The sequence below is a fragment of the Corylus avellana genome, chromosome ca6, assembly GCF_901000735.1.
Source record: "Corylus avellana chromosome ca6, CavTom2PMs-1.0".
NCBI lineage: Eukaryota > Viridiplantae > Streptophyta > Magnoliopsida > Fagales > Betulaceae > Corylus > Corylus avellana.
In genome coordinates, this window is record NC_081546.1 from 16,147,541 (window position 1) to 16,174,254 (window position 26,714).

General features: G+C 40.5%; 1 protein-coding gene across 1 annotated transcript in view; it reads right to left on the reverse strand.

Annotated features, from left to right (window-relative positions):
- Positions 1-1,216: 1,216 nt before the first annotated feature.
- Positions 1,217-26,714, reverse strand: part of LOC132184728 (agmatine deiminase) — a 47,934-nt gene continuing 22,436 nt past the window's right edge. The window contains exons 8-10 of the mRNA XM_059598462.1: positions 26,451-26,683; positions 4,309-4,467; positions 1,217-1,515 (exon numbers count right to left, since the gene is read on the reverse strand). Coding sequence (XP_059454445.1) covers positions 1,423-1,515; positions 4,309-4,467; positions 26,451-26,683 — 485 coding nt within the window. The 3' untranslated portion in view covers positions 1,217-1,422. The remainder of the gene's footprint in view (positions 1,516-4,308; positions 4,468-26,450; positions 26,684-26,714) is intronic.

Here is a 26,714-nt window from a genome sequence, read left to right on the forward strand (position 1 = left end):
AAATGATTAACAACAATGCATATGTCATCGATCTTCCAGAAGAAATGGCGATATCCTCAACATTCAACGTGACATACATTTTTTAATATTTTCCACCAAAGTATTGGTACTTAACTCGAGGACGAGTTCTTTTCAAGATAGGGAGACTGATGCAAGACATGCAGTCCCCACTAAAGAAATAAATAAATGTTTTTATTTATTTATTTTATAATCATTTTCCTATTATGATTATGTTTACTTTCCCTGCTAGGATTATGTTTACTTTATAGCTAGAATTAGATTTACTTTCTCTACTAGAAGTAAGTTTACTTTCTCTGCAAGTATTTCTCTTCTATAAATAAGCTACTTTATTATATAAAACTCAACTCATTGAATTATTATCTCTCAAATACTCTGCGGAGTTTTATCTTTCTTTTAGCCTGCGGGCTTGTTTTTATCTTTTTGGGTAGAAGATGAAGACACTTCTTCTTGCAAAATCAAAGACACTGTTCTTTGATTAGTTACCTTAGTCTTCCGCTACATCATTGGAGCATGCACGAATCACCAAATACACTTAAATAAATAGAGAAAGGTCAAGCTGCTTTGAGAAATTATTAAAAGAAACCCAATAACTCATCATGATGATATGGAACGGCCAAACTCTTTTCTTTATTATTAGAGGGAATGCTAGGAAGAGAAAAGGAGAGGAAAAATTAGTATGAGGCATACTTGAGTGCTCGTAATATCCAAAGTCGAGATCGTCTTCAATAATATCACATTACAATGAAGCATCAATATCGTTTTAACATAATATACAATGTTACCATAGGCTTTCAATGTAAAAGTAAATTTAACTTATCATTCATAAATACCAAGACCTTAGCTATCATGATTTTCACAATAAGTTTAAAAAATAAAAAAGAAAAATAAATAAATAAAGAAAAATCGGAGTCCATACCAATAAAATCTTCTGAAAGCCCAAACACTAGGAAAATGGTATCTTTTGCTTGACCCACTTAAGATACATAAAGCTTATGGATATTGTGTATAATTTATAGGGTACAAAAAGGACCGGTTTCCTGATTCACCATTAATTTTACAGTCGTTTAGGTTATTAAGTAAATGGCCTAGGACCATAAGCAATGAATGGTCTGAAATCAATGTCTAGCGACTTTTTTAAAAGGTATGGCCCACTTGGTTATTTCATGTGGGTCTACAAAATAATATTATTCAAAAATGATGCAACTCTTTTTGTTTTTCTTTCTTTAAATGAAACGAAGAGCAAATCATACATTACTACCACCTCTGTGGGGGTGCGGGGCAAAGAGTAGTAGAGATTAGCATCTGAATGCAACACCACACATATGACATATAAAATGGAAGTGATTAATCTCGATATGAATAATGAATATTAATTAATAAATCCATGCCCACATGGTTCCTTCAGCATTCCGGAATGGCCGGTTGTTGTTGAGTAATGCAATGTATGTTTCCACCTGCCAAAACAATCTCTCTCGCTCCTTCGATTCTTACCACCTGAGAAACCCAAAAAATTCAAATATTTTTTCTTCGGAACTATTATATAGATAATTACACTTTCAACAAAAGAAAACATTACGATATTATGATGATACATAGAGGTGATGGAAGAATATGAGATTAGTTTACAACAAATGCTACTACTACTATTACTAGCTATGAGACTTGATCATTGGAAGTAACATATTTTATACTTGCATCACAAACTGAATTGCACTCATAGTCCTTCTACTTCCACAAGAGATGGCCGTGATGCTCCTCAGATTTTTTATTTTATTTTATTTTTTTTTATATCATACATATTCCTAATTATCATCATGATCATCAGCTGTACCAACTTTGAAATTCTGTGATTGAGAGGACCTGGTTTGTTTTCTTATGCCTTGTTGAATAGTATGGGTAGCTAGAAGTTATCTTTGTTATATAATTTGGTTGGTTTGGCTCCCCATTATGTGTTCTTCAGCCCATTAGTCGTGTTTTGAAGCTATTTGTTTGGTTTAGATGGTTGATCACAAGATTACAAAAGTGAATCAAATCATAGAAGTTTTAAAAAGAGGGATAGAGAGCCACACAACCTCCTTTATTGACAACCCAACCCATAATATCACAACAGTTAAATTGGATGAGCTCAATTACCTTGCTTGGTCCCAATTAGCATTCTTTTATATTAGGAGTAACGGGGAAATGGGATATTTAAATGGTAAGATCCTAACCATCAGTAGATAATCCCGCTTATGATGAATGGGAGGCAAAAAAATCCACTATCATGTCCTGGTTGTTACACTCCATGCAATCGAACGTAGCCAAGGATACTTATTTATTAGAACTGCAAAGGAGATTTTGGATGCTGATTATTCTCAGACTGCATGGATTTATTTGTTAAAAGCAAAAAGTGATACGTTCTCGGCATCTCTTAGAGGTAACTCGGGCCTTAATGCTCTCTATGCATGTTCATAAATCTTATTAGGATGCTGCTCTTCTCACTACTGACTATCTCATCAATCGGTTGTCATCTCATTTCTTGAATTTCAAGACACCTCTAGGTTTGTTACCATCTTTCTCTCCTTCTACCTTTGTTGTTTCTCCCCGGGTGTTTGGGTGTATTTGTTTTGTTCATCTCCAAGGTCAAGCTCGAGGCAAATTGGATCCTTAAGTGCTCAAATGTGTTCTTTTTAGGTATGCACCTACTCCAAAGGGGGTAGAAGCATTATCATTCCCCGTCACAGAAACGTTGTGTTGATGGATGCGACTCTTTTGAATCACAGCCTTATTTTTTTCACCTACCCAAATTTCTCTTCAGGCAAAGAATAGTAGTAAAGAGAAGTGGTCTGAGTCTTTTGCCTATAATTGCTACTTTGCCAGAACATGAGTCACCTGTTGATGAGTCATCACCTACTAATGAGCCATGTGAGCCACAGGTGGAAGAGTTGAAAGTTTACTCCACACGCCAGAAAAGTAACACCACCACCTCCCAACCATGCCAAGCAGTAAACCCTATCTCAGTTAATCCTAGGGCAGGCAATTTTGACATCCGCAAACCCGACACGAAGTTAGATTTTAGGGTTGATCTAAACAGGTTCGGGTCATAATCCACCCATTTATGATCCAGTTATTTTTCGTGTCTGGTAGGTCAACCGTAGGTTAAGCGGGTGACCCGCCAAACCTGTTTTTTTTTTTAAAAAAAAAAAAAAATCCTACAGTTAAACTAACCTAACCCTAACATAAATTGTATGATATGGAGTTGAAAATTGCTAATCTTTGTGAATGTTTTTATTGAATGGCAATTTGTTAACAATTAAACCTATTATGTTTTTATCATATTATCATATTGTAATTTGTGAATTCTATTTAATCTCAATGGCATTGGTATTATTATTACATTATTTTTCCTATTTTTCATTCAAACGTGTCGGGTCGTGTTACCTTTTAAGTAAACGAATCGTGTCAACCTAATATGACCCGGTAATTTCAAACGGGTCGTGTTGAGTTATCTAGCTATCTTTCGTGTTGTGTTCGTGTATGAGAGTTCGACCCGTTTAGCTAAACGGGTCGTGTTCTGGTTTAGGTTAATCGGGTGGCGGGTCATTCAGGTCGTAATTGTGTTGACCTGCCAACTCATTTTGCCACCCTAGGTAATCCTACTTCCATACCTATTTTAAATTCCTCAATTAATAACATTGACCATCCTATTGCTCAACACAAAGAAGTTAGATCCTGTACTTAGCATCCTATTTCCAATTTGTTTCCTACAAGCATCTTTCACCTCATATCATTCCTGTCTCCAAATTGTCGTCCATGTTTAATTATTCCTCAAAGTTTACAAGAGGCAATTAATGATCAAAAGTAGAAGGAAGCAATGCAAGAAGAGATGAAAGCACTTCACAAAAATGACACATGGCAACTAATCAAACTGCCTAATGTTAAAAGGGCAATTAGATGCCAATGGGTGTTTATAGAAAAGCAAAGGCCAATGGTTCTGTGCAAGACACAAGGCCAGATTGGTGGCATATATAATGAGCTTAATCTATGAAATAGCCTAAATTGTTAAGATTTTGACATTAATTTATCCCTTTCTCTATTTTGATATTCTATGAAAATAGAACAAAACAAGTTAGAATCTCGATGTAATTTTTAAAAACATCAGCTATAATAAGATAAGAGTTATAGTTGACATGTCAATTATTCAATCGAGATATATTAAGCAATTTGTCTCCGAAAATGGAATTGGACCCCTCCACAAATTTTCTAATGAAGATTGTATATGTAAATTGAACAATAATATTTGCTTACTTCATGATTTGGAAAGGCTAGAGATACAACACGAACAGCTTCATCATCCCACTTTTGGTCCCCAAATTGTGGTAAGATTATTGCTCCATTGGCAATGTAGAAGTTCACATATGAAGCGGCAAGTCTTGTACCTGGGAGTCTCAGCTTAGCCTCACCATCCTGTTGAAACATTGAAGATTAGAGAAAATGATGCACTATAAGATTTATAACTCTGATTTGTTGCACATAACCTAGATTTAATAGGGGTAGCATTAAAGTTTAAACCATTTCCTAGATGATATAGAACAAAAGTTTAAAAATAAAAAACATATACTCCATAGATTCAAGTGAATTTTCTCTTTTTCATAAGCCAATGATAAATATTGTTATTGAAAATAAAATTAAAAAATTAAAAAAAAAAAAAAAAAAAAAGATGGAGAGTAGAGAAAACATTCTGACAGAGGGTAACTCTATCAGGCATTCTTAAAGAGGCTTCACTAAGATATCTACAATGACCTGGGGACCAAAAAAAGGCATCAGATCTCCATATTAGAAGCTGCAGTAGACCATCTTCTAGTAATTTACTTTTCTTGAATAACATGTGTAAGTGTAGGAGTAAATCACCGTCTTATTCATTGCCCATTTATCACTTAAATTGGGAATTGATATTTAGCCAAATTCAGGGCATTGAACTAAATAGGAAAAGTCCATGACTTACTTTGTTATAGGGAAAGTGATCCTAAGTATTCAGTATCGCCAGACACAAAGATGCTTGGGTGAAGGATAATTTTATTGAGAGGAATGGGGTTGTTGAGTGGAATGTCATTTTCATACGATCGGTCCAAGATTGGGAGGTGGATATGGTTTCTCCTTTCTTTGATCGGTTGTATTCTTGCAAGGTTTTACTAGGCAGTGTAGATCGTATTTGCTGGTCTTCATCCAAGAATGGCAAGTTTGAGGTTAAGTCGTTTTACAAGGCCTTGTCCATTTCTAATCAAGAGGAGTTTCCTTGGAATAGCATCTGGTGTACTAAGGCGCCTCAGCGGGTGGCCTTTTTCGGGTGGACTGCGGCCCTAGGAAAAATTTTGACGCATAATACGTTGCGAAAGAGGAACATAGTGATAGTGGAGTGGTGTTGTATGTGCAAGAAGAACGGAGAGTCAGTCGAGCATCTTCTTCTTCATTGTGAGCTCGCAAGTGCTCTTTGGCACATGATTTTTCAAAGGTTTGGGTTGCTTTGGGTCATGCCTTACCGGGTGAGGGACTTGTTTGCTAGTTGGTGGTCGGGAGGACGTTCTCGAAGCGCGGTTGTGTGGAAGATGATCCCTCTATGTCTTATGTGGTGTATTTGGAATGAAAGAAATGCTAGATGTTTTGAAAATTCCATTAGGACCATAGAGGAATTGGCTCATTTTTTCTTCTTTACTCTTTACTCTTGGACGGCCGCTTGGCTAGCTCCTTTAGTGATTAGTTTCTCTGAGTTTCTTTTTCATTTTTCTCACTCCTAGGCGCTCTCTATTTATACTTCCCGTGTATGTGGGTTGCGCCCCTCTGCGCTCTTTTTATATATCATCATTACTTATCAAATAAAAAAAAAAGGTGATCCTAAGTATGCCATCTGAAAGTTCCTAAGCTGTCATCTGAAAGTGATGACAACAGATTTTATTATTGTTTGTGGCAAAACTGTTGGGGAGATAATGTGGAGACACCATCTTTCCGCATCTTATGGGCCATTGTTACAGATACACTATCCACACAACCACATCCAACAGCATGTACTAATTGCTTTTTTCTTTATTTAGTTTTCAATCACAACAAACAAAGAAACCTAGAGACAAAGGAACTTCTTTTTGATAGGTAAAACAACCTACTCGTCCATATAGGATTGAACCTGTTCCCTTCCCCTCAACACTTTATTTTAGGAGGGAGGAAATGCCAATTGGTCCAATAAACGTTGCAAAGACAAAGGAAACAATCTTCTCATATATGCACCACTTTGCCACCCTGTATAACATTTGGAAGGAAAGTAATAGATAGGCCCATTTATTTAGATACAAAGATATATTCAATGACACCCTAGACCCCCTAGGGTAATTTTATAATGTAGTTTTAGCTTCTTTTTTAGGAAAAAATATGACTTTTTATCAAATCTCTTTCTAAGGTTTAAATTTTATCGATTCAATCCCTAAAATTTAAATTGTTATCAAATAGATTCTTTTGTCTACCTTCCATTAAAATTTTAACAGTGCTACCATACCCAATCAAAAGGCAGCGCTTGTCCCTTTTAAAAAAATATATATAAAAAGAAAAAGAAAAAATTATAATCATAAATATAAATATCAAAAAAAAAAAAAAAAGAGGTTGGGTGGCCGCTGCCAGCCCTTTTTTTTTTTTTTTTTTGATATTTTGTTTTGATAAAAACTCAGACCTTAAGGACCTCTGAAGCTTTTCCTTTAAAAAATAAAATAAAATTATTGTGTGGTAGTCATTTGCTTAGTTATTTCTTTTAATTTAGTGGGTTTAATAAGGAAGTGTTAAGAGGATTAAAACACTCGAGTGTACCATCATTTATCAAGTGATGTCCATATCCTTGACGCGGCTCCACTTGTGGCCACAAGAGGGAAGTTAGGATCTTTGTGATCACCAACCCTTACACACAAGGCGCAATTGTGTGTTGGTCATTCAAGAGATTAAAGGAAAAAAAAAAAATGTTGACGATATTTGTGAATGTTTTGATTGTACTTTTTGAAAATTTTGAAAATGAATAGTTTTTCTAACTTCATTTACTGTTCATGTATCTATTTACTGAGTATTCAACACACCTTTGTTTTATGTTTTAAAAGAATCCAGATGAGGTCGTGGATGGTTCTATAGAACAAGAAACCTAGAGTCAAAAGCCTTCACCTAGAAGAGGATTTGAATAAGTGCACGTAGCACATCAGTTTGTTTTTGTTCCAACATGATTTCTATGTTAAGACTAGGGATTTAGAGGTAAGTTTAATGGGCTGAGTTGTAATAATAGTAATGCGATAGATTAAGCTTTTAATTGTTATGAGACTTTTGATTTTCAGTTTATGGAATTCTTGAATCCTTATGTTTCTGATTCAAATGATGTGTAATATCGTCTTCTTACGGGAAAGGGGTGTTACATATTCTGTGACAGCAGAGAAGGTGATTCAAATCTTCAATCTTTTGGCCTTCTTCTTAAGATCTAGAAGATTGCTTTTGGTTTAGTTAATGAGAAATTTTGTTTTAATTTTAATTTTTTGCATTGACAAGCTTTTTACCTCAGTTCCTTAGAAAAGAAAAGGCATGTCGGCCATTGTTAACATGATTAGCTTTTATTTTTGTGATGATAATTGATAAGCACTCAATGTTGCACATTCAAACCACGTAAACTACTAAATTCGCGTATGTTAATTCCTTAGCGTTGTTATTTGTTTGATTTTGTTTTGTTTTTATCGTTCAGGGTTTTAAATGAAAGATTCAAGAACTCCATTGAAAATTGGGCAAAAAGCACACTTTGGAAACATTTTTGAAGCAATGGGCATCCAGCACACGGTAACCGTCCGGACAGTTGGAACTCACGTCCAGACAGCCGTGCGCTCGAGCGCACCATCTAGGGGATCAAGCACAAGGGCATCCGGACGGCTGAAACTTGCTTCCGGACGGTAGTGCGCTCCAGCGCAATTCCTTTGGGCTCAAGCACACTCGGGTTCCCTAGATGCGGAAAGATTCCTTTTTCAGCTTGGAGTAGGTTTTTAGTCTCCCACTTGGACTGGGAAACTGACCTGCGATTTTCCTAGGGTTTCTAAGGTTTTCCTAATCCCTATAAATAGGCCTCTAAATATTAAAGAAAGACACACTGCTACCTAGAGCAAAAAATTTAGCAAATACTTATTGGAGGCTTAGCAGAGTCATAAGCGGCTAAATTCCTTCGTGGAGTATTGATGTAATCCTATCCAAGCACAATGGTTTGATTACATCTTAATTTATATATTTTCAGTTTTTGCATGGTGGTTGTATAATTTAGAAGATTGCTGCAATTTAATATTGTTCTTCATGTTTAAATGCAATTGTTCTTAAATTCCAAAATCAATATTGGTGAAATTCTTATCTTGTTTTAGAAAACTTTTTGCCTTTATTGAACTCAAATCGTTCTTTCATGTTTAAATGCAATAGTTCTTAAATTCCAAAATTAATATTGGTGAAAGTCTTATCTTGTCTTAGAAAGCTTTTTGCCTTTATTTTTTTGATAAGTAATTATGCAATAAAGAGTGCAGAGGAGGAAGCTTTTTGTCTTTATTGAACTCAAATCATTCTTATTTTTTGTGATTATGGGGATGATGATTATACAACAGTTTTAATTGACATAAGATTAAAAGGATTAAATAGGCCATGCATAGGGAAGACGGATTGTACTACACCCTAGTTTAGTGTAATTTAGGTAAACAATCCGTGCTAACCGAAGATGTGCTTTACTATTCCCTTAATTGTATGTATCCTATTAAGGAATTAGATAATCCATACTTAGGGAAGATGGATCGTACCGCATCTTGGTGGTTAGGTGAATGGTCCGTGCCAACCAAAGATGGATTATACTTGTTCCTTAATATAGTAATTTCTTGTTTATTTATAACATGCATAGAATGAATTTCTTGATTAAATATGATTAACCATTGTTGTGCGGATAGAGATGAAATCAATACCATTCTCTCTCTCTCTCTCTTATATTTCAATTCTCTTTTACTATTATGCTCTTTTTTTTGTTTTTTTTTATAAGTAATGATGATATATAAAAAGAGCGTAGAGGGATGCAACCCACATACACGGGAAGTATAAACAGAGAGCGCCTAGGAGGGAGAGAAATGAAAAAGAAAATCGGAGAAACTAATCACTAAAGGAGTTAGCCAAGCGGCCGTCCAAGAATAAAGAGTAAAGAAAAAAAAATGAGTCAATTCCTCTATGGTCCTAGTGGAATTTTCAAAACATCTAACATTTCTTTCATTCCAAATACACCACATAAGACACTGAGGGATCATCTTCCACACAACCGCGCTTCGAGATCGTCCTCCCGACCACCAGCAAGCAAACAATGCCCTCACCCGGCAAGGCATGACCCAATGCAACCCAAACTGCTGAAAAATCGTGTGCCAAAGAGCACTTGCGAGCTCACAGTGGAGAAGAAGATGATCAACTGACTCTCCGGTCTTCTTGCACATACAACACCACTCCACTACCACTATGTTCCTCTTACGCAGCATATCATGAGTCAAAATTTTGCCTAAGGCCGCAGTCCACCCGAAAAAAGTCACCCGCTAAGGCGCCTTAGTACGCCAGATGTTCTTCCAAGTAAACTCCTCTTGATTAGAAATGGACAAGGCCTTATAGAACGACTTAACCTCGAACTTGACCTTGTTGGACGAAGACCAGCAAATACGATCTACACTACCTAGGGAAACCTTGCAAGAATACAACCGATCAAAGAAAGGAGAAACCAAATCCATCTCCCAATCTTGGACCGATCGTACGAAAATGGCATTCCACTCAACAACCCCATTCCTCCCAATAAAATTATCCTTCACCCAAGCTTCTTTGTGTCTAGTGATACTGAATAAGGACGGGAAAGCTTGCTTCAAAGAATTGTCCCCACACCAAATATCATGCCAGAAACGAACTTTCAAACCCTCCCCCACCTCAAACCAAATACCTTTGGCAAAGAAATTCCACCCTTTACGAATATGCTTTCATAGACCCACACCATGAGAGCCCGAAACATCCTTCGTACACCACCCACCTTCTTGGTCTTCATACTTAGCTTTGATCACCTTACACCAAAGAGCCCCGTTCTCATTTGTGTATCTCCAAAGCCATTTCCCCAAAAGAGCTTGGTTAAACTAGTGCAACTTCCGAATGCCAAGACCACCATAGCGTAGAGGGCTACAGACATGGTTCCAACTTACAAGATGCATCTTGGGCTCATCCCCCATTCCTCCCCACAAAAAATCTCTTTGAACTTTCTCAATCCTTTTAGCTCCACTTACAGGAATCGGAAACAGAGACAAAAAGTAAGTCGGAAGATTAGCCAAAGTGCTCTTTGTCAATTATACAGAATACCTCTCAATGTGAGGGTTGCTCGTATTATATAGAAAATTGTTTAGGTAATTACAGGTTGTATCTCAGCGATTACAGCAATCTAGGGAAACCAATAAGGCAACTAAAATCTATCTATTAATTACAATATACTATAGCTATAATACAAGAACATGCCATAACTAGAAAGACTAATTATGGCTAAATATATATAGACCGTATCTGATTGACATCCCCCCTCAAATTGATGCTGGTCGATCAAGAAGCATCAATTTGCCCACAAGAAACTGATGACGTTGTCGTGTCATAGCCTTCGTGAAGACGTCAGCTATCTGGAGATCAGTGGAAACATGAGGAAGAGAGATAACACGAGTGTCCAAGGCTTCCCGAATAGAATGACAGTCTACCTCAATATGCTTCGTACGTTCATGGTAAACAGGATTAGCAACTATTTGACTGGCACTAGTATTATCAGCTATTTGAATGGCACTAGTATTATCAGCATGAAGAGGAGTAGAATCAGTTTGAGAAAAACCTAGCTCAGCCAAAAGCCCACCAAGCCAGACAATCTCAGAACAAGCAGCAAACATTGCCCGGTATTCGGATTCAGTAGATGATTTAGAAACACGAGCTTGCTTCTTACTCTTCCAAGAAATCAAAGAATCACCAAGAAACATGCACCAACCTGTGACAGACCGCCGAGTGTCAAGACATCCTGCCCAATCCGCATCACTATAAGCAACAAGGCGAAGAGGAGAGCCAGTTGGAAAGAACAACCCACGGCCAGAAGAGCCCCAAAGATATCGAATGATACGCCGAACAACAGCTAAATGAAGATGGCGGGGAGTTTGCATAAACTGGCTAACCTGCTAGACAGCGAAGGAAATATCGAGCCGAGTAATAGTCAAATAATTCAAGTTGCCTACCAACTGTCAGAACACAATAGGATCAGAGAGAAGATCACCCTCCTCACTTCGATATTTCACATTAACCTCACTTCGATATTTCACATCCACCGAAGAAGAATCTTGAAGACAAGCTAGACTAATCAAGTCCTGGGTATATTTGTGTTGATTCAAGAATATACCAGAAGAATCAGTGTGCACCTCCAACCCCAAAAAATACGTAAGAGGACCAAGGTCTTTCATATGAAAAGAGTCTTCAAGATTCCGCTTGAGATGTGCAATCAAACTGGAGTCGGTTCCCGTAATGACAATATCATCCACATACACAAGTAAAAGAACAAGACCAGTCGGAGTCTTGCAAAGGAACAAAGAAGAATCATATTGGCTTTGGACAAAGGAGAAGCGAAGCAAAGTAGACTTGAATTTTTCAAACCATGCCTGGGGAGCCTGTTTTAAGCCATAGAGAGACCGCTTCAACTTACACACAGAGGCAGATAGAGAAGAAAACCCCGGAGGAGGAGTCATGTAAATATCTTCTTTGAGATCACCATAAAGAAAAGCATTTTTGACATCCGTCTGATGAAGTGGCCAGCCTTGGGAGGCGGCAATAGAAATAATTATACGCACTGTAGTCATCTTCGCGACCGGGGCAAACGTCTCCTCATAGTCCACCCCATATTCTTGCCTGTTCCCAAGAGCAACTAATCGGGCCTTATACCGATCCAGAGTCCCATCAGAGCGAAGCTTAATTGAGTAAACCCATTTACAACCAATGGCTTTAACATAAGAGGGGCAAGGAACCATGCCCCATGTATGATTGTCGTGAAGAGCCTGAAGTTCCTCATCCATCGCTTTCCGCCAACATTCATATTTAACAACCTCGAAAAAACATGGAGGGATGGAAATAGAAGATAAAGTAGCATTAAAAGAAGTGTGGGGAAAACCATACCTATCAGGAGGACGTGATACCCTAGCAGATCGTCGAGGGCCAGACTCATGAACTGTCTCAGATGGCGAGTCAATCGGAGGAGTTGTCGGAACAGTTTCAGATGAAGGGTTAGTCTCGGGAAGGGGCAAAGTTGGTAGACGTCGAGTATACACAATTCCAGGTTTGAACCGCTCAGGCAGAAGAGGCAATTCATCAAAACAAGGTAGAATACTAATTTCAGGCAATGATTTAACATGTGTAGAAAAAAAACATTGATGCTCAAAGAACACAACATTACGAGATATACGAAATTTGTCAGAACAAGGATTATAGCAAACATAACCTTTGTGAGAAACACTATAACCCATAAAGGCACATTTAACAGACTGAGCAGAAAGTTTGTGACGTTCATGAGCAGATAAATGAACAAAACAAACACATCCAAAAGTATGCAGATTAAGATAACTAGGATGCTGATAATACAAACGATAATAAGGAGAATCAAACTGCAAGACCTGAGAAGGCAGTCGATTAATTAAGTAAACAGCAGTAGATAATGCCTCAACCCATAATTTAGAAGGAACAGATGACTCAAGTAATAAAGTACGAACAACATCCAAGAGATGACGGTTCTTTCGTTCCACCACCCCATTTTGCTAAGGAGTATAAGGACAAGAACGCTGAGAGACAATTCCTTTGTGGCATAAGAAATCATGAAACTCGTAGGACATGTATTCTCCACCAAAATCAGACCTCAAAATCTTAATGCCTATAGAAAAGTGATTCTCAATATATGTTACAAAGGTCCGAAAAACAAACAGAACCTCGGATTTGGCCCGAAGAAAATAAACCCTAGTATATCGACAGAAATCATCTATGAATGTTACAAAATATTTATATCGAGCATGAGAAATTATAGGAGATACGCCCCATACATCACTATGCACAACATCAAAGCATTTTGTAGCACGACTACCATGAGAAGAAAATGAAAGAGTTTTACTCTTACCAAGTTTGCATACAGAACAATCAAATGACAAATTTTGAGAAACTCGTTCTTTATTGCCTAATAAACCAGAATTTAGCATATGAAACAGAATAACAGAATTTGGATGACCCAAACGTTTGTGCCATACTTCGTTTGGATTATTAACTGTCCTACAAGCCAAAGATAAACAACTAGGAATTGAAAAGTGCAATGGAAATAGTTTGCCAACTTTAGGCCCCTTCACGAGTATCTTCCCCAACACCTGATCCTGCACAAGACAACCATCACGAGAAAAATGGACATCACAGTTTTTTTCAACTAATTGGCCAACTGAAATAAGACTATTAGAAAGGCCAGGAGAGACATAAACATCTCTGAATGAAGGATTAATATCTCATACTTCATTAATAGCTAAATGACTTCCATTAGCTACTTGAATATGAGATTAACCATGATATGGACGAACATTGCAAAGAGTAGCAGATGATTTGGTCATATGATTGGATGCTGCAGAATCAATAAGCCAAGACTTAGATGAAATAATACCATTACCTTGGAGCCCTAAAGCAGACAAGGCTGACATAATCATCTGTTGGACCATTTTAGGAGTAAGAACAGCTGATCCGGCCGCAGAAGAAGAGGCTGAGGACATCACTGGAGCAAAAGAGGTGTTTACTATAGCCTGATAGGCAGTAGCTTGACGATTCTGAGGCCGAGTGAGACATTCTTTGATAAAGTGGCCCGGTTTCTTACAGTAATTGCAAGATTTCTTTGCACAATTGGTGGCAATATAACCATACTCCTTACAGCTAAAACACTGGACCTTGTGCATATCCTTACCCTTCCCTTTCCCATAGGCTGCATAGGCTACTGGATTTGGGTTGGAATCGTGCTGAAACGTAGCCTGTGTGAGAAGATGTTGCTCCTCACGAAGTAATTCTCCAAAACAAACATCCAAAGATGGCGAAGGATCCCGATTCATTAAATTTGAGCGAGTAACCTCAAATTTAGGACGTAATTTCATCAAGAATTGATCTCTCTTGCTCTACTCATGAACAGCCAAGAGAGATGCAGCAGGTACCTTCACATAAACCATATCAGAAAATTCTCCCCACAAATTCTGAAAACCAGAAAAATACTCCGGAATGGAGAGATTGCCTTGAGTGTAATTAGCAATCTCATATTCTAGCTAAAAAGCGACGTGCAGTATTGTCCTGATGATAAACCTTCAGCAAATACTCCCACATAGTCTTTGCAGTCTTATAGGGCCTCAAATTTAGCACAATAAGAGGATCAACAGACCCTAAGATCCAAGACATCACACGTGCATCCTTGACCTTCCACTTAGCCAAATCCTTAGCTTTCGTAGGAGCTGGATCACTACCGTCAATATGACCCCACAACTCTTTTTCCGTCACAAATAATTGAAATTGGAATCCCCAAGCAGAGTAATTTTTTCCAGTAAAACGGACCCCAATAGTCTCGCTAGAAGACATAATGAAATAAAAATTATAAATTATAAAACTTGATAAATGAGTAACAAGCCCACCAGAACAACCCAAAACAGCAACCAAGCCCAAGCCCAAGCCCAAGTCCAAACAGCAATCCACCCAACAAAAAAAAGTCACGCTCACCAAACAGCAAGCCTAATTTGATGATTGCTGACCACACCGAACAGCAAACCCAAACAGCAAGCTCAAAACCATGGTCCACGCTCCTCCAGAAATCAAGAACCAGCGACAGTCCACACTCCTCAACACCAAAATCGCACCAAGAATCAGGGACAGTCCACGCCGGCAACGGAACCAGCCAGCGATGACAACGTCAGCAACGAGAGAGTCACCGACGAGAGTGAGATTGAAGCCGACAACCCAACTCCTCCAAAAATCTCCGGCAATCTGCGACAGTCCATGCCGACAGCCCCAAATCCTCCAGGAATTTCCGGCAGCTCCAAAACCTCCACACCGATAGCCCCAAATCCTCTAGAAATCTCCGACAGCCCCAAAACCTCCACGCCGACAGCCCCAAATCCTCCAGAAATTCAGGTAAGAATAAATTCCCTACCCTCAACCGAATTATCGACAACTCCCTCTAAAGTTAACGACAGCCAAAGAGACCAATAACTCAGTCCCGACCCAACTAAAAAAAAAAAACTCGAATCAAAACCCTAATTTAGATAAATTAGGCTCTGATACCATGTCAATTGTACTAAATACCTCTCAATGTGAGAATTGCTAGTATTATATAGAAAATTGTCTAGGTAATTACAGGCTGTATCTCAACGATTACAGCAATCTAGGGAAACCAATAAGGCAACTAAAATCTATCTATTAATTACAATATACTATAGCTATAACACAAGAACATGCCATAACTAGAAAGGCAAATTATGGCTAAATATATATGGACCGTATTTGATTGACACTCTTAATGAGGGTTAAGCGACCTCCTTTAGAAAGATACATTCTCTTCCAACCTGCCATCTGACGCTCCATATTTTCGATCACTTCATTCCACATAGTCGTATCCTAGTACGACGCCCCAAGAGGGAGGCCCAAATACTTCAAAGGCAAATCGGCAACACTACACCCAAGGATGTGTTAGCTAAAACCTCAATGTTCTCCACCTCACCAATGGCCACAATCTTTGACTTTCCCAGATTCACTCTCAAACCTAAAACAGCTTCAAAACATAAGAGAATGAGACGAACATACCGGATTTGCTCGATATAGTCTTCACAAAAAATCAAAGTATCATTCGCAAATAAGGAGTGGGAGACCAACAACTCTGACAAGATCCTATTTCCCACCGAGAAGCCCGTCAAAAGGCCTTGGTCAACCGTCGCATTCACCATCTTACTCACAGCCTCCATAACAAGCACAAACAATAACGGTGAGAGAGGATCCCCTTGCCGGATTCCCCTCGAACTGTTAAAGAACCCTTCCGGAGAACCATTCACAAGAATGGAGAATCTTACTGTCTTAATACACCACCCTATCCAAGCCCTCCACCTCTCACCAAAACCACATCTATGCAGCAAATACAAAACAAAGTCCCAATTTACATGGTCATAGGCCTTTTCCAAGTCCAATTTACAAAGAACACCTGGCACCCCTGATTTCATGCGACTATCCACACATTCATTTGCAATGAGAACGGAACCTAGGATTTGCCAACCCCCAATAAAAGCATTTTGAGAATAGGAAATGACCTTACCCAAAACAGTTCTCATCCTATTGGCAAGAACCTTAGACACAATTTTATACACCCCTCCCACCAGGCTAATGGACCGAAAGTCCTTCTCCGCCGCATCCGCCTTTCTCGGAATCAAGGAAATAAAAATTGCATTCAAGCTCTTCATCAATTGACGTCTATGATGGAACTCTGCAAAAACCGCCATAACGTCTTGTTTAATAACACCCCAGCAAGCTTGAAAAAAAACCATGGAAAAGCCATCTGGACCCGGAGCCTTATCACCATCCATGCCTTTTACCACCTCCCAAACCTCCTTTTCCTCAAAATCTCTTTCTAACCACCTATTATCCTCCTCATCAATTGACAAAAACGGCTGGTTATCCATTCTAGGGCGCCAAGTGCTTTGTTCCGAATAAAGGCTTTGGTAATACTACACTATGTGATCTTTTACCTCAGCTGGATCACCTGATAAAACGCCATTAATACGAAGCACTTCCACACGATTGTACCTTCAATGAGAATTAGCCATCTTGTGGAAAAAGCGAGTATTCCGATCCCCCTCCTTGAGCCACAAAGCTCTCAATTTTTGGCGCCAATGAATTTCTTCACACAACAATGTATTCTCCAAATCTTTCAACTTGTCCGCCTTTCGGATTTTCTCCTCCTGATCTAAGCCTTTCGATTCTGCCAGCTCATCCAACTCCTGGATACCTCCCAACAACTCCTCCTTTTTCCTCCCAATATCCCCAAAGACCTCTTATTCCACTTTTTCAAGTCCACTTTAAGGGATTTTAGTTTATTAGCAAGCACAAAACTAGGCAAACCCTCAAACGAATACGACCCCCACCAAGAAGCAACCATATCAACAAAACCCTCTACCTTAAGCCACATATTTTCAAATTTAAAACCCTTCTTACCTCCACAAGGAGTCTCACAGTCCAGTAATAAAGGGAAGTGATCCGAGAGCAGGCGTTTAAGTCTCCTTTGTGATATTGCTAGGTATTGATCTTCCCAATCCGAGGAAAGCAAGAACCAGTCAATCATCGACCAACTCTCATTTTCTTGATTATTTGACCAAGTAAATTGACCCCCCATCATCGAAATATCTACCAAATTATTCTCTGAGATGAAGTCCGAGAAATCCATCATGCCCGAAGAATAATAAGAACCATTGGAGCGCTCACTGGGAAAACGTACAATGTTAAAATCCCTACCCAAACACCAAGGGACCTCCCACACCCTCATCAAACCAGCCAACTCTTCCCAAAGAGACCTTCTCTCCACTTCCTCATTCGGCCCATACACTCCCCCAAACGCCCAAACCCATCTATCCTTTACATTTTGAAAAGAGCAAGCCAAAGTGTCATGTCCCACACACTTGACGTAGCGGAAGACTAAGGTAACTAATCAAAGAGCAGCGTCTTTGATTCTGCAAGGAGAAGCGTCTTCGTCTTCTACCCAAAAAGATAAAACAAGCCCGCAAGCTAAAAGAAAGATAAAACTCCGCAGAGTATTGAGAGAGAATTCTCTGATTTTATAATAATTCAATTGATTCAGTTTTACATAATAAGCTAGCCTATTTATAGAAGAGAAATCCTTGGAGAAAAAGTAAACCTACTTCTAGTAGAGAAAGTAAATCTAATCTTAGTAGGAAAGTAAACATAATCCTAGTAGGGAAAGTAAACATAATTCTAATAGGAAAAATAAATATACTCCTACTAGGAAAAGGATTAAAAGTAAACTATTTATTCTTGGGGGTGGGGACACACATGTCCTACATCAGTCTCCCCTTCTTGAAAAGAACTCGTCCTCGAGGTAAGTTCTGACTCCTCTGGTGGAAAATATTCAAAAATGTCTACCACGTTGAATGTTGAGGATATCGCCATTTCTTCTGGAAGATCGATGACATATGCATTGTCGTTAATCCTTTTTAGTACCTTGCATGGACCATACTTCTTATTCCTCAGCTTTCCAGAGGTACCAGTCGGCAGTCGCCCCTTGCGTAGATACACCATCGCAAGATCTCCTTCTTGAAAAATCTTCGATCGCCGACCCTTGTCTACTGCCATCTTGTACTTAGCATAGGATTCTTCTAGATGCTGACGAACTCCCTCTTGGGTAGCTTTCACCCGTTCTGCTAAATGCTCCGCTGCCACACTTGCACCAGGTAGCTTAGGTAAAGCTGCAAGATCTACTGCAAGTCTCGGAGTTCTCCCATAGACGACTTCAAATGGTGCCTTCCAGTAGATCGATTCTCCATGTTATTGTAGGCAAACTCAGCTTGAGCTAAAGCCAGGTCCCACTGCTTCGGTTTGTCACCTGCAATACATCGAAGTAAATTACCTAGAGTTCGATTAACAACTTCTGTCTGCCTGTCTGTCTGCGGATGGCTCGTGCTACTAAAGTTCAATGCTGTGTCGAACCGCCTCCATAATGTTCGCCAAAAGTGAGACAAGAACTTGGTGTCTCGGTCAGAAGTGATAGACTTTGGGACTCCATGCAATTGAACCACCTCTCGGAAGAATAGATTGGCCACTTGAACCGCATCAGATGTTTTCTTGCAAGCAACAAAGTGAGCCATTTTGGAAAATCTATCCACAATTACCATTATAGAATCTGCTCCTCGTTGGGTTCTCAGGAGACCCAATACAAAATCCATGGATACATCTTCCCACGGTACTTCTGGTATTGGTAGAGGCATGTATAATCCCGTATTTTGGGTTTGCCCCTTGGCGACCTGACAAGTCTGGCATCGTTGGACAAAATTACTTACTTCTTTCTTCAGTTGCGGCCAGTAATACCGCTCCTCTACCAGAGCAATAGTCTTGTCTCTTCCCAGATGACCACCCAAACCTCCAACATGTAATTCTCGGATTATTTGTTCCCGTAAGGAACTCCTCAGAATGCACAGCCGATTCCCATGAAATAAATACCCCTCCTGAATATGTATCTCAGAAATTGGTTGCCCTGCCTTGCAATGCTTCCAGGTTTCACCAAAATCTTCATCTTCCTTATATAACTCCTTTAGGCTCTCGAATCCAGTCACTTCAGCTTTCATGGTGATCAGTAAGGTAGCTCGGCGGCTTAAAGCGTCAGCTACACGATTCAGTTTTCCCGACTTATGCTTAAGAGAAAAAGTGAACCGTTGGATGTAAGAAACCCACCGAGCATGCATCCAATTCAGATTCTTTTGACTACTGATGAACTTTAATGCTTGATGGTCGGTATAGAGGACAAACTCTCGTTGGATCAGGTAGTGCTCCCACACCTTGAGGGCTCTCAAGACAGCATAAAGGTCCAACTCATATGTTGACCACTTCTGTCTTGCTTCTCCGAGCTTTTCACTAAAAAATTCAACGGGCTTCCCTTCTTGAGATAACATAGCTCCTATCCCGATGATTGATGCATCACATTCAACTTCAAACAGCTTGTCAAAGTCAGGTAAGGCAAGTACAGGTTCTGTGCATAGCTTTTCTTTGATGATTGAGAAACTTCGCTCGGCTTCGTCACCCCAATTGAATTTTCCTTTCTTCATACACTCGGTGATCGGTGCTACAATACTGCTGAAATTACGAACGAACCTTCTATAGAAAGTTGCTAACCCATGGAAACTTCTTACTTCTCCCACTGACTTGGGCATGGGCCATTCTCGGATTGCTCTCACCTTCTCTTCATCCACTCGAATTCCATCGGCACTGACTACAAATCCGAGGAAGAGTAATTGATCCATCATGAAACTAAACTTCTTTAAGTTGATAAACAACTTATTTTCATGAAGGACCTCCAACACTTTCCTCACGTGATCCATGTGATCCACCACGTTGCAACTATAGATAAGAATATCATCGAAATAGACAACGACAAATTTTCCGATAAAAGGTTTCAGTACCTGATTCATGAGTCACATGAAAGTGCTTGGTGTATTCGAAAGGCCAAAAGGCATCACCATCCACTCATAAAGCCCCTCTTTAGTCTTGAACGCAGTTTTCCATTCATCTCCTGGTCGTATACGAATTTGGTGATATCCACTCCTCAAGTCAATCTTCGAAAAAATCTTAGCCCCAGATAGCATATCAAACATGTCACCTATTCGGGGAATAGGAAACCGATACTTGACCGTGATCTTGTTTATTGCCCAACTATCCACGGACATTCGCCAACTCCCATCTTTCTTCGGTACAAGTAGGTACTGCATATGGACTCATATTCTCTCGCAAGTGTCCCTTCCGAATTAACCCCTCTACCTGCTCTTGCAAAATAGCATTCTCCTTTGGGCTCATTCGATAATGTGGCAAGTTCGGGAGACTTGCTCCCGGCACTAAGTCAATATAGTGCTGGATATCTCTCATGGGCGGCAGTCCTTCGGGTATCTCTTTAGGCATGATGTCTTGGAATTCTTCTAACATCGGTTGCATTATCTCGGAAACTTCTTGTGAGACGGAGCCCGGGGTTCCCTCGGTCACCAATGCTATGATGTCTCGGGCCTCCTTAACTTCTTCTATAAAGTCTGATCCAGTGGATAGGAGGACCGGCTTTCCCTTGGACTGAGTAGAATTTTCGACTTCTTGTAAGGGTCGAAATGTTATCTTTCGACCATCCCAAAAGATAGTGTAGACATTGGCTCTTCCTTGCTGCTGGGCATCCACATCAAACTGCCACAGTCTTCCCAGGATTAAGTGGCATGCATCCATCTCCACAACATCACACAAAATAGAATTCGAGTAATGCTTACCGATCGAAAATGTGAAACGACATCTCTCGGTTACTAGTGTCTCGGTTCCCCGCTTGATCCATCCGATCTTATATGGAGCAGGGTGCTTCTCAGTTTTCAAACCCAACTTCGAAACCATCTCCTTAGACACTACGTTCTCCCCACTACCACTATCAATAATCACATCACATACCCTCTAGTTGACTGTGCAGCGAGTACGAAAAATCTTGTGCCTTAGAGATTGATCCTCTTGCCTCGGGGTCAAGAGTAAACGTTGAATTACTAAGGATCGGGAAAGTGGGATTCCCTCATCAGCGTCAGCCAACTCCTCTTCCTCATACTCAGGTGTATCAATATCTCCATTCTCGGACCCTTCCTCTGGCTCGGGTTCGATCAAGTTTACCATCTACCTTCGGGGACAATGATGCGACCTATGTCCCGGTTGGTTGCATTTGAAACACTTGTCTAGACCGGGCCATGCGTATGGATTGTTGGCTGGTTGTCTCGGGGTGCTTGAACTGCTACTGGCTCCTTTTCCCATGGAAGTCACTAGTTGACTTGGTGCGACTGTCGGGACTAGAGGTTGTTTTCCCCGACCCTGTGTTGGTTTTGTCGAATCGCTCGAGTTTCACTCCCAGGTTGGTGCTTTAGGCCTCTCCAGTTGCTTCTCTGCTCGAGTTGCCAAACTAACTGCCTCGTTCAAAGTAAAGACAGGATGCATAGAAACCTTATCTTGTATTGCCACACGCAGTCCACCAATAAACCTTGCAACTTGTTGATCCTCTGTCTCCATGAGATCATTCCGAGCAGATAGGCGATAGAAATCATCAACATACGCCTGGATGATCCGACCTCCTTGTCGACACTCTTGGTATTATTGGAATAGCCGTTGCTCAAAGTCCAATGGTAAAAACTGTGCTTTGAGTAGCCGCTTCATCTTCAACCATGAAGTTACAGGTCCCTTCCCTTGTCGGGCTCGGGAAATTTGTAAATTTTCCCACCAAGCAGAAGCTCCTCCCTTGAACTTGTATGCCACTAATTTCACATTGCAATCCTCGCGAATACTCATATAATCAAAGAACCTCTCTACGTCCATCACCCAATCTAAGAAATCTTCGATTTGAAGATGCCCGTTGAATGATGGGAGATCAATCTTCATTTGGTATTCGTGGGATTCCTCCGTACCATGATCTTGACGTCTGGGTTGCTCTCCATAAGCATCCCGGTAGCCAGCGCCTTCATAGACATTCCCCATATGGCCAGCTCCACCGCGCTGATAACCTCTGAAGCCTGCGCCGCCACGACCGACTCCTCTATGTAATCCTCCCCTTCGATCTACCCCAATGTCCCGTCCGAATACTCCTTCAGCGAAGTCTTCATCGTCACTAAGATCGTCATAAGCCGGTGGTCAGTTTATGGGTGCAGGTCGTTGGTGAGGAATAGGCCTCACTCGGATCCCATCGTCATCATGGGCATCATTGTCCCTGTGATTACGATTAGGACGTATGTGCATGCGCTCTATCATCTCTCGCATCTGGCGCATCTCCTGTCGTATCTCCTATTGCATCGTTTGCTGGATTTGCTGGAACTCTTGGAATTCGGCTCTCCAAGGAGCCTCCCTGTCACGAGCAGCGTCGTTAAGGGAATTGTCACCGTTGCGCTGATTGGTCATGATCAGGATAAAACCTGCTCTGATACCAACTGACGTAGCGGAAGACTAAGGTAACTAATCAAAGAGCAGCGTCTTTGATTCTGCAAGGAGAAGCGTTTTCGTCTTCTACCCAAAAAGATAAAACAAGCCCGCAGGCTAAAAGAAAGATAAAACTCCGCAGAGTATTTGAGAGAGAATTCTCTGATTTTATAATAATTCAATTGATTCAGCTTTACATAATAAGCTCGTCTATTTATAGAAGAGAAATCCTTGGAGAAAAAGTAAACCTACTTCTAGTAGAGAAAGTAAATCTAATCTTAGTAGGAAAGTAAACATAATCCTAGTAGGGAAAGTAAACATAATTCTAATAGGAAAAGTAAATATACTCCTAGTAGGAAAAGGATTAAAAGTAAACTATTTATTCTTGGGGGTGGGGACACACATGTCCTACATCAACACTCCTCTTTACACTCCACTACCCTCCTTTCCCACATCATTAGCATCCCCCCCCGATGAACCATGTTTTTTTTTTTTTTTGATAAGTAATGATGCATTAAAGAGCGCAGAAAACCATTAGAACCTTTATACTTCCATCCCACATGCTAACCTCCCCAAAGACTATGTATCACCTCTCTGGAGATAGTCTCTATCTTCGTCTCAATCAAACACACTACATCTACTTTCCATTCTTTCAAAAGACCCCTAATGCGCAACCTTTTTTTGAGGGCATTCAACCCTCTCACATTCGATACTACTATATTAAACTTCATGATCCACCAAAGCGACCCTCTCACATTCCTCAATCTCTTCAAGTCCTTTGAGTGCAGGAACACAGGCAGAAACACCTCCCAAGTCCGAATCGTACTGTATTCTAGAAGCTTCAACAGCTTTGAATAAAGCCTCCAAGTCCTCATTTTTCCCCTCATCAGAAACACCAATTTTTGGGCAAAATTTGAGGCAGTTTTCAACTACCCAGCTGGATGAAATCGTGTCTGACCCTAAATCCTCCAAACCTACTGTTTCAGCAATTTTGTCCCCATCCATGCCTAAATCAGACTCAAATATCTCCAATTCCGATGTTCGATCCAATCTTTCCTACCCAAGTTGAGTCAACAGACCCAATCTCATTTCCTCCCCCCGACGAGCCTACTGAGCCCACTCCCCCACGGCCATCCCAACCTTCCGACAAGAGGAACTCCCCCTCAGAAGTTGACGTGTGGCCAAAAACGTACCCTCCCTCTCCGGCGTCTTCTGTTGTTCCTCCGACGACGGAAGCGTCTCCGGCGCCCTCTGAGGCTTTTCCGGCGTCGGTCCCAGGAGCCCCTTCAACTGCCCAGACTTCGAAGTTGAGGCTTCTAGCGAACCCACCCATGTCTCGTCCCATCTCTGCGGCCCAATCTTCCTCCTCCTATAAGTCAACAAGGTTGTCTCCTTACTGGTAGGCTGGGTCTTCTTCACTTGACTTACGGGCTTCATATCTCTGGTTCTCTCTTCGGCCAGGAAAATACCAGCACCCCATGCAGACGTGCTGCTAATCTCCCTGGGAGTCGCTCCTATCGCTGACCCATTCCCCCCTCCCCCCAATAAAACTCTTACGGCCAAAGACGAACTCGCCGGAGTAGCCATGGGAAGATGCAAGCCTTTCGTGTTCTTCTTAAGGGCCTCCATTGAGGCCACAACTGGAAAGCTAAAAAGACTCGGTCTAGCTTTAAATGGGCTAGAGCCTGAGCCCACGACTCCTTTGAGCTTAAAAATCATTTTCTTCTTGACCTTCAGTCTGCTTGTTCCTCCCGGCCCAACTTTCTTCTTCCCTTTCATTTCTGCCTTCCCCAGTCCATCTAATTTCTTATTTTCCGGCCCAAACCCATTGATCTCCATCTGTTTAAACACCCTATCGATCCTGGTCATCCCCACATCACATTCCCTCTTCAAATGTTTCAACAGTTCCTTCATGTTGAGGAGCTCGATGCCTACCTGCCCAGCATGGTACCCCATCCCCTCCCATCCCTTCATACGATCAGAGACTCACAACGACACCAGCTGTTCCGCCGACCTTGCTGTACCTCTTGCCGGAGCTGAAGACGAGACCTCCACGCAACCTTCGTCCTACGTAACATACAGTCCATTCTCTCCTGGATTTTGCACAGACTTCGCCGGCCAGAAAAACTTCGTCGGGACCCCCCCAAAGCCTCCCTGAGCCGTCGCCAAAACTTGGGCCTTCTTCAGACATAACGAATTCTTGCCATAGCTCTGTACCTTCTGTTCCATATGTCCTCGCCGACCCTGAAACTGGCCGAAATTGCCTCCTTCCTAGGATTCCTTCGACTGTAATCTCATTGTTTCCGCATAGCTTCTCTGCTTCTTAACCTCGTTTTCTCCCTTTTCTCCCCTTAGCTCTCTATACTCACTGATCACTCGATATTCCCAGAGAGATGAGTTGGCCGCTTGCATTTCCTTAATGAAACGATCCCACCCAAACCCACAACGTCCTTCAGGAATGATGATCGAGCCACAACTCCTTCCATCAAATTCCTCCACTGTCAAGAAACTTCCATGCCTATTTGAGCACTTTTGGGCAATTATTCTAGGATATCCAGCTCTAGATTGATCCCAAAATACTTCAAAATTGTCCACTGCCACCAAATCATCCACTATACGCACCAACCAAGCTTGTTCATCTTTTTTCAAGAAAATGGACCTTTTGAATCTTTTGCTCCTCTCAAAAATCCTCACCCCTGATGCCCCTACCTTGATCAACACCTCAAACTCCTTGGACTCCACCGTCCACCTCCTCGGCCCAGACATAACACAACCTACAACTAGCACCAACCAACACGCGCGCCCCCACGCGCCGACACAGCTCTCAGCTCACCAACACACAGCTCTCAGCTCTCACCAACCCCTGCAATCTAAATTATTGGGAAAAGAAGCACTTGTTTTAGATATGAATGAATAGGCAAATTATTTACGAGGCTCCCATTAAGTTCCATAGATAGATGTAGAGCTAACCAAGTTTTCTCTTTGATAGGGATATTCAGCTACCATTTTAAGAACCTAGCATCTAGTCTTATCAATGCTTAAATTACCACAAGGCTGAGCATTGCCAGCAGATAATCCACACATGTGAAGTAAATATCCTCAAAAAAGTAATGAATGAGTGTTAACAATTCTGAAGTTCTTACTTTTATGCTCTTTAGTTACAAAACAAATCAACAAACTCTTTCCCTAAGTTACTTTTAATCTTGAAAAACTTGATAACAATTCCTTGCAGTCCTTGAGGTTCGACACCCTCAATATAGCCCTATTCTACAAGGATTCGTACTATTGCGAGTGGTATTTTATTATTGATATATTTTTGCTTTAAAAAGACCACATCAGTAATCTATTTACAATAAAGTCAAAGGGTGGATCTTTTTAACTAGTAAAGAATTAAATAGGGGAACAACAAGAAAGAGGCAATGTGAGGATTCCTCATACAAATATAAGGATGAACCCACAAACTTTCGAAGTTCCAAATAAACTAGTTACTGTTAGTTTAACTTGGCAATCATTTCCACTATTTAATTACCAAATGAAAGAACCAGGAGAATGAAATGAAGTGTTCAGATTTTAAGTTAGCTTTAAATTGTAGTTAGACAAGTGTTAAGACAAAGAGCCAAGAAAGCCAAATTTTGGGGCTATAAAATATTTACCTGAATTATTCCAGCTGCCTCTTCATCTGTCATGTAAAGTGGCCCTGGAACATGGAGTTTAATCACTTCTAATTTCCTACCATTGGCATCAGTAGCACTAGAAAGAACAGAAAAGGCTTCTGCAGATCGTTCATACTGAGGATCATTTTCATCATCGGTCCAAGACAACAAAACCACGCCAGGTTTCACAAAACAGCACATGTTGTCAATGTGACCATTAGTATCATCATCACCTGTTAAACCTTATGTAAATTAGGTTTCAAG